Consider the following 8,615-nt stretch of genomic DNA (forward strand, 5'->3'; position numbering starts at 1 on the left):
TATCTAAATACCTAGTTCAATCTCGTTACCGGTAAGTCTCTTTACTCGTTCCGTAATGCATCATCCCGTAACTAACTCATTAGTCACATTGCTTGCAAGGCTTATAGTGATGTGCATTACCGAGAGGGCCCAGAGATACCTCTCCGACAATCGGAGTGACAAATCCTAATCTCGATCTATGCCAACTCAACAAACACCATCGGAGACACCCGTAGAGCATCTTTATAGTCACCCAGTTACGTTGTGACGTTTGATAGCACACTAAGTGTTCTTCCGGTATTCGGGAGTTGCATAATCTCATAGTCATAGGAACATGTATAAGTCATGAAGAAAGCAATAGCAACAAACTAAACGATCATCGTGCTAAGCTAACGGATGGGTCTTGTCAATCACATCATTCTCTAATGATGTGATCCCGTTCATCAAATGACAACTCATGTCTATGGCTAGGAAACTTAACCATCTTTGATTAACGAGCTAGTCAAGTAGAGGCATACTAGTGACACTCTGTTTGTCTATGTATTCACACATGTACTAAGTTTCCGGTTAATACAATTCTAGCATGAATAATAAACATTTATCATGATATAAGGAAATATAAATAACAACTTTATTATTGCCTCTAGGGCATATTTCCTTCAGGGGATTTGTCCTATGATGGGCGTGTTGGAGCTACGGCGGCAGTATGCAGGGATGAACACGGTCACTACCTTGGGTCCTCATCAACTGTTCTACCCGGTGTTATCAACCCTACAATTTTAGAGACCATTGCTTGCCGTGAGGCTTTAGCACTTGCGGCTGATCTAACTTTGGATCACTTGATAATTGCTAGTGACTGCGAACCGATTGTGAATGACATCATAAAAGGAGTAGGAGGCCCTCATATCACAGTCGTCAAGGAGATAGATAATAGAAGAGCACATTTTACTGTTTTGATTTTATGTTCGAAGGTCGTGCTTCGAATCATGAGGCTCACAATCTTGTAAAATTTTCCGCCTCGCCTCCGCAGGGTCACCACTTGTGGCTTATTTCCCCTCATGACCCTCTTTGTATCCTTTTGAATATTGTTCCAAATTAATAAAGTATGGGATCCTAAAAAAAGTAAAATGTACTACTCCTAGGCCAGCGTGTGGATTCCACGAACGACCCTCGAAACAACAAAGGGCGAAGCATGCACATGTGGACCAGGTCCGGCCAATGGGGATCCATCTAGCCACCAATTGGACCTTCTCCTTTCGAGGAGCAAGGATAAACTGCCCTCCGGCCACCGCCCGTTCCCTCCCGCACCTTATCCTTCCCTGATCCCCCGTACAAAAACCACTCCTTTCCCTCCATGTGACCCACCCAACCCCAAGCACCGCAGCCGGCCACACTCCTTCCTCCTCCAGCGCCAAGAACTCGACAACCACCGGAGGTAAGCAAGCAACCCAACCCACATTCCCCGCACCAGATCATCGCAGCTCGCGACGGATTACGCAGCCCTTGCTTGTCTCTGACTGACTGCAGGTTCAGCCGAGCTCGACCGATGGCGTCGCTCTCCGTGGCCACGCTCCCGCAGCTCGCCGGCGCGCCGGCGGCGGCGGCGGCGAAGAAGAGGTCCGGCGTGACGTACGTGGAGGGCATGAACGCCTACAGCGGCCTCAAGGGGCTCAACAAGGTGACCATGCTGGGCGTGCGCAAGAGCGCCGACTACAAGTTCGCCAGGATCGTGGCGTCGCTCAGCCCCGCGGGGAAGAGGCGCGGGGGCTCGTTTGGCGCGCAGTGCAACGCCGCCGGGGAGATCTTCCAGATCGCCGTCGTCATGAACGCGCTCACGCTCGTCGGCGTCGCCGTCGGCTTCGTGCTGCTCCGGGCCGAGGCGGCCTTCGAGGAGTCGGAGGAGTGAGTGAAACCCAACCCAACGCCGTGTGCCTGCCCTGACCAGCCGTTTCAGTTCAGTTCAGTTCAGGCTGCTGTTTGGCTGGCGCGTAAGCCGTGATATATAAAACGTGATGTATGCTATTTTACATTTGGTTTTGTATCAATGACAATCGATTGATGAATACCCCGGAAACACATTTTTGGAGGCTCAGCCCTGCAAATTTGTCTCTCGATTGTTCGCTGCTTGTCTGATTCTTCTCTAGGAAGAGTACACTTCGAAAGGGGAAATGTTTTTCGGAAAAGAAAAGAGGAAAATGTTATGCAAGACTGATAACACAATGTTCAAAAGTCATAATGCAACAATATCTGACACCTTGCAAACCCAAGTCATATATACTACTCCCTCCGTCCCATAATATAAGACGTTTTTTGACTTAGTGTAGTGTCAAGAAACGTCTTACATTATGGAACGGAGGGAGTACTTGATAGCAAGGTGGAAATGCGGAACAAAAGTGTATTCTCTCTTCAGGCTCATTCGACTCACAAGAATGGAGGTACTAGATTCCTTATGATGATTATGCCCATATTGACCTGATTTCTTCGTTTTCTTAGGAGGAATAAACTTCGAAAGGGGAAATGTTCTGCAACATTGATAGCACAACAATCAGAAGTCATAATGCAACGTTGTCTGACATCTCTTCCTGACCAAAACCATGTATCGTACCAAAGATGAAACGACAGTGTATTTTCTCATAATCTGTCGGCATAAGTGAATGTCTTGGCTTCAGACTAGAAGATGCAATGCTATTGAGCAGAATATGTGATACAACAGGGAATAAGGTGCTACGTTTTAGCTCGATTCCTACAAGAGCACCTGTTACAGTAGCAGTAGCACTCATCAGATCATGTGTTTCTGCACTATGGCCGACAAATAAAGTAAAACGTTCTGCAACTGAACCTCAAAATATATGTTACGGTAGCGCCGAGGCTCTAAGCAGCATTCTAATTTTGCCCAAGTACAACAAGAGACATCTTGGGAGCACCAAATCTCCGGCAAATCCCGCAGTGCTTTGTTTCGTTGATTACATCGGCCTCTGACAAGCCGAGAACAGCTGCCAGCTGATGAAAGCCATAACCAAGGAGGAGAAGAGCTCGAAGCCAACCACCTTGGGAGTCTGCCACTCCAATGATCTCCGCAAGTAACTGCAATATTGTTTTAGCATGTTTAGCAGCGTGAACAAAAATGGAAGAAATGTAATTGAATGGCACAAGCCATCAAAGTGCAGCACATAATACATGAATCAAATGGAGATGAATGCAGAACGATGTTCCAACTGAAAACAGGTACAAAACATGTCACCCAACTAAATCCTTTTAGTGCATGTCCACCAAAATTTGCAACATAAGTATGTCTGGTTTGAAAGAATCTGCCCTGATAAACATGGCAGACAAGAGATATTACTTCCAAGACAATGTTACTCAAGTTCCAATGGCTTATGATGTTCAATGCAAATGCTATTGTCCAGCACACAATAGGGCTTTACTTCGGATTAACTGAACTTTCTGTGTGTCCTAAAATTTCAGTGGTCCGCAAGGAAAGACAAAGTTCCAAGACAACCAATACTGACTTGTAACTAAGGATATTCCATGGATAGGAGAGATGCACCAACTTTAGAGTTAACATGATGGGAATGTAGTGAATTTTGGACAAGAATAACAGTAGGTCAAAAGTGATATGGAATACAGCAGAAATGTTTGTGGATGGATATATTTTTCTCAGATCCGTATTGAGCAAGTGTAGGCGGTACTAGGTATTGCTACTTCATAACCAAGAATAATTTCTCAAGAAAAAAGGAAATAAGAACATCAACATATGTTGAAGCATGATAATAATTCTTTTTGAGGATTACTGCAGCATTATAGAAACGGGATTACCTGGTGATAGATGGCATTGTTGCCAGAAGCAGAGCACATGCATAAATTATTGGAATTAAAGTCCTAGGTTTGTTCTTCCTCAGCCACATCAAGGATCCTAATGCAGCAAGGGAGAGGGTCATCACCTGCAGAAGTACAAAAGTAAGTCTTCTAAAATTAGGATAATCAAAAAAAGGAACCTGACATTATATTTTTCACACTATATAGTAGCATTACAAGATTGGCATTTGCTTCAAGTCCTTGGAATATGTACTCCCAAGTAAATTCAAGCCCTCGTGCCCCAATCCAGAGAGGTGCAAGCCTGTGCAGAACTGAATCAGCAAAAGCCCAGCCTGAAACCCCAAAAATGTCCAATAGATCAATGATAGTCAAGATAAGGTTAAATTGCAGCTGGAAATAGGTCGAAGAATTGCATTGCTTCCAAATTTATCTGGAGTAACAAACTTAAGGAGGTCCAATTCAATTTAAATAATAAAGTGAAGCAAGAGCATTCAATTTCCTGAGAACGCTATCTGTAGCCAAAATAAGCATGTCTCTATTCTTTCAATTGTGTGAATGACAAAAGCATGAGCATGAAAACAAACTTCAATGCAGCTAAAAGGGCAAGCAGCAATTCATACAAAGATCAACATCAGAAATGCATCTGTTTATAAAAAGGTTGACCAGCACAGTATGGAAGGAAAAGTAGAAATTTAAACGTGTGGTAAGGCAGGTGAGCATACAGAATGGAGATGGGAAATAAGATTAAAACAAACATATGAAATGTTATCATTTGACAAGACACACTTCAGCTAAATTAAGTCAGAAAATGAACAAGCACAACTACGAACTCACCAAGACCAACAGCCTGGAACTTATGGTTCTGGGAGATGTTTCTGTGGGTCAACTGTGTCAAAGCAAAATAAAGGCCAGCAACATCTATAAACCCAATTAGAATTTTCATTAATTCCTGCAGGGTTGAAAATAATCGGAAGATTAGATACACTGGCAAACAGGGTAAATCCAGGCATGTTTTGTTAACGTGCATAAATGTACCTGGTAGGGATCAAAGCTATCATTCGCATCAGGTACTTTGAGGAACGTTGCTAAACAAACAAGCTGCCATTATAAAATAGCAATGGTTAGCAATCCCACAAGTCTCTTCCATGCAACTGGTGATAAGTAAGCATAGAAAACTATACTGATGTAGTATGCCAAAAACTAAAACATAAACAAAGGCAATGTAAATCGTCATGTGGTAACAATAAAAAGAAAGGAATAACAAACAGGCTAAGGTGACAATATCAGGATGACAAGCTTCAACTTGTACTGTGATTTTTGGACAAACAGAACTGCATAACAGGGAAGATAACAAGTACAAACCATGCAAAATTAAGATGCCATTTACAACCTTCTAATTTGTACAGAACTGCATAACAGGGAAGATAACAAGTACAAACCATTACAGGGAAGATATCAGGATGACATGCAAAATTAAGACTCATGGGAATTTCAACGACAAAAAAAAAATCAACCTGCTGAGTGGCATACAACCCCTGGAGAACCAATTTGCTCTCAAAACTGGTACATGGATGTAAAAGTAAAAAACACTAGTTGAGTGGTAATTCCAAAGAACCTGCTAATTGTATAAGTCAAGTAGTTGGCAAGAGCACATTGATCGAACAACTAAAAAGTTTCTCATGCAATGGCAGATCAATGAATGGTGGATTGTTTGGGCATGTCAATCATGGTGCTAAGAATCCACGACTAGTTACTCACCTTTACAAGTGCTGCTCCAAGATAAACAACAGCTGCTTTTACACTGGTGCCAATCGTGTCATACTCTGACCTGCAAAAGGTAGTATTGGAAACTTATTGCTGCTTCTACACCAGTGTTTAATGCAGCAGATCAATACCTCATTTATGGTTCTTATTTCGACGAATCACACACGATAGTATGTGAAAGTTATTACTGGACTACACCCCTTAATTGTTGGTACTTATCTTTTAACAATCACACACTATAGTGTGCAACTCTTATTACTGGAGTATATAACCCGCTCATCAACCACCACAAGGGGCATATGGAAGTAGGTTGGCAGCATGCTTCCCATATACAGAAGCCTCATCGCCGTCATGGTATGCATCAAGAACCTGATGCATGTTCAGTAACATCTGGCAGCTGGCACCATAGTATCACTGTGGCAGCATGCCCTGGGGCACTATCTCTATTCGTAGCAGCATTGCGTATTGCTCTCACTAGGAAAGGGGGACATAACCCCTACTATAGAGCAGGAATGGAAGGGAATGAGCTCGGCTGCTTCTCCCCCACACTTCTTTATTTCTCCGTGCCCCTATTTAGTTAGTACTTTCGAGTTAAGAGCGAGAAAACGAACTATTTCATTTAATAAAAAAAGTGCAACGGCTGTAGGGTGAAAAGGCCATGAGGATGGCTACCTACATCACCTTTCATATGGAACAGGCATGCTTTAGTGATGGGGCTAGCCGCTTTCACAAGAAATCAAACCAAACAAAGACACTTAGCATAGGAGTAGATTAGGGCATCTAGTGCTCTGTTCATCGTCTGAGGACTATAAGGTGCCAAGGGAAATAGCTCCATCCCATTGGATATCCCTAGCCTTGGTGGATCAGTGCAGTGAGAAAAAACTCTTCCATTGTTTCCATATGGTCATGGCTGTGGAGCCACCTGTGCTGAATGCCTACATCATATACTGCCTACACAGATCTATGGCACCCACCTGTCATAATTGGTGGGAAGTACTGTAGATTGGTAGTTGCCATACAAGCACAGGCAAAAAGAGCAATGAGCGCAAAGAGGGAAACATCTTGATGGTGTATGCTGCCATTGATGATACTTCAGATGCTTAACAAAAAGCAAGATGGTGTAGATAATATGAGTGCGAGTGACGGGCTGATGATTGATCATGGACCTATTTAAGTATTTATAAAATATGAGAACTAGCACTTGTGCAGGCCAAGCTAGGTCTTGCCGTTTAAAAAACCACCTGCTGGAGTCCGGATAAGTTAGAGATCATATAGTGTAAGGTTTATTTAGAAATTTGCTAAGTGATTCTTGGACGATGGGGAGGTGGCAAGATGAGTGTAGTAGATATAAATGTCAAAGGTTGTTTCTGTTGATGCTTTTCCAATAGATGTGTACCGAAGGACGTTGTTCAGATATGAAGGTCATACCACAATGGTTTACTGTTTATTGTTTGTAGTGTTCTGATTGGTTGTGGTCAGAAACTTTGTTGAACTGAATTTGCCCAGGACTTGTAGAATGTCTGACATAACTCACAACTCACACGTGTAACTCATTCCAGGGACTGGCTAATTGCCATGTATGTTACAAAGTAAAAGTGAAAAAATAAAGGAAATAATCATATTTTTCGTTTCAAATCGAATCTGATTAGCTTACTATTATTTGAGCGTTACACCAATTACAAATAACAGTGTCTACTTGAATACAGTTACTACCTTCCTAGAATTATTATCAAATACTCCCTCCGTAAACTAATATAAGAGCGTTTAGATCACTAAAATAGTGATCTAAACACTCCTATATTAGTTTACAGAGGGAGTACTTCAAATGTCTTCACCGCAGCTAGAATGTTTTACAGCTTCATATCACTATCAGACAATTGCATAGTAACTCTTTACTCAGCACATGGATAGAATCATAGAATTATCATGCATTCTCTTGTTTAACTAACATCAAGTTCTTGACGAGGTTCAAGTTCATTACTCACAGCACTTCATATTGTTAGCGTGCAACTCATGCAGGCACTTCTTCTACTATATTATGTTCCCTTCCAGCTTACAAAATGAGCTACGATGCTCTGAACTTGCTTGACACTAGAGGAGACATAAACCACACTGATTATGACTAAGCCAATCAGATTCAATTCGACCAGCACAACTCACCCGACAAAGCTCGAATCCAAGCGAACATTTCAGTATAAACTCGTCTACACCACGCACTAAACCAATACCTTCCTAACCCAGACTCAACTGAGCAAAATTCACTGAAACTACATTGATCAAAACCCCATCCGACCAGCCAAAATCGCACGCGGAACTAACAGTGTGCGGCATTCCTACTCCGCCGTGCCCGGATCACGTAACCAAGCAAAGACCAGACCGCTTGACGGGCACAGATCTAACACGTTTGGGATACGGATCTCGCGGGCAGAGAGGGAGGGAGGGAGAGGTAGAGGTAGTTTGCTTACAGGGGGGTGGCGGAGTAGTAGACGACGTGGGGGCCGAAGGTGAGGACCGCGCAGTTGAGGAAGTGGAACACCGTCATCTCGTCGGCGTCGTCGTCTCCGGCGCCTGGGCAACGGCGAGGTCGAATCGCCTGATGCTGCGCGATGATTCCGAGATGCAGGTGTGTAATGGGCTCGAGACGGATCCGGTCGAGCTCTAAGTAACAAACACGCTCGGCGCACGTGGATTGGTTCGTGGGCTTCGGTCCAGTCGACAGGCAGATGGGCCTAAATGAGGTGCACCCAAAATCCTGAAGAGAACCACTCGAGAAATGCTAAAATGATCTCAAAAGAAAAAAAACTCGAGAAATGCTAAAATGATCTCAAAAGAAAAAAAACTCGAGAAATGCTAAAAAAATAAAAAAATACTAAATTTATTTTTTACAGTAAATGCTAAATGTTATGCTAAAACAAAGAAATGCCAACTACCCTAAGAAAATGCTAATGTTCTAAAACAACTGAAGAGATACTAAAGAGACGACACACTTTCCAAAGTACACGAAACTTGCATGTTGCTCGCCCGCTTATGCTAGGTGAGAGATGTAGTTGTTTTCC

The 8,615-nt window shown here is 42.9% G+C and overlaps 2 protein-coding genes across 2 annotated transcripts; one reads left to right on the top strand and one right to left on the bottom strand.

The window, feature by feature from the left end:
- The first annotated feature begins 1,225 nt into the window (after positions 1–1,225).
- Positions 1,226–2,081, top strand: LOC109779479 (uncharacterized). The gene is made up of 2 exons (XM_020338104.4): positions 1,226–1,414; positions 1,507–2,081. Exon 2 carries the CDS (start codon positions 1,526–1,528, stop codon positions 1,883–1,885), a length of 360 nt encoding a protein of 119 aa, XP_020193693.1. The 5' UTR covers positions 1,226–1,414; positions 1,507–1,525; the 3' UTR covers positions 1,886–2,081.
- A 562-nt stretch (positions 2,082–2,643) lies between these two features.
- LOC109779478 (uncharacterized) lies at positions 2,644–8,288 on the bottom strand. Its single transcript, XM_020338103.4, has 7 exons — positions 8,025–8,288; positions 5,554–5,623; positions 4,831–4,893; positions 4,630–4,744; positions 4,012–4,127; positions 3,796–3,920; positions 2,644–3,063 (listed from the first exon to the last, which is right to left on the bottom strand). The coding sequence occupies exons 1-7, from the start codon at positions 8,099–8,101 to the stop codon at positions 2,943–2,945; spliced, it is 687 nt and encodes a 228-aa protein (XP_020193692.1). The 5' UTR covers positions 8,102–8,288; the 3' UTR covers positions 2,644–2,942.
- Positions 8,289–8,615: the final 327 nt, after the last annotated feature.

Source organism: Aegilops tauschii, chromosome 5, assembly GCF_002575655.3.
Source record: "Aegilops tauschii subsp. strangulata cultivar AL8/78 chromosome 5, Aet v6.0, whole genome shotgun sequence".
Taxonomy (NCBI): domain Eukaryota; kingdom Viridiplantae; phylum Streptophyta; class Magnoliopsida; order Poales; family Poaceae; genus Aegilops; species Aegilops tauschii.

Excerpts from the sequence above, each read along its gene's own strand:
- LOC109779479 (XM_020338104.4), top strand. The coding sequence starts at position 1,526 with ATGGCGTCGCTCTCCGTGGCCACGCTCCCGCAGCTCGCCGGCGCGCCG.
- LOC109779478 (XM_020338103.4), bottom strand. The coding sequence starts at position 8,101 with ATGACGGTGTTCCACTTCCTCAACTGCGCGGTCCTCACCTTCGGCCCC. Across the intron at positions 5,624-8,024 it reads TACTACTCCGCCACCCCCCT|GTCAGAGTATGACACGATTG; the intron begins GTAAGCAAACTA and ends TACCTTTTGCAG. Across the intron at positions 3,064-3,795 it reads ACAATGCCATCTATCACCAG|TTACTTGCGGAGATCATTGG; the intron begins GTAATCCCGTTT and ends ACAATATTGCAG.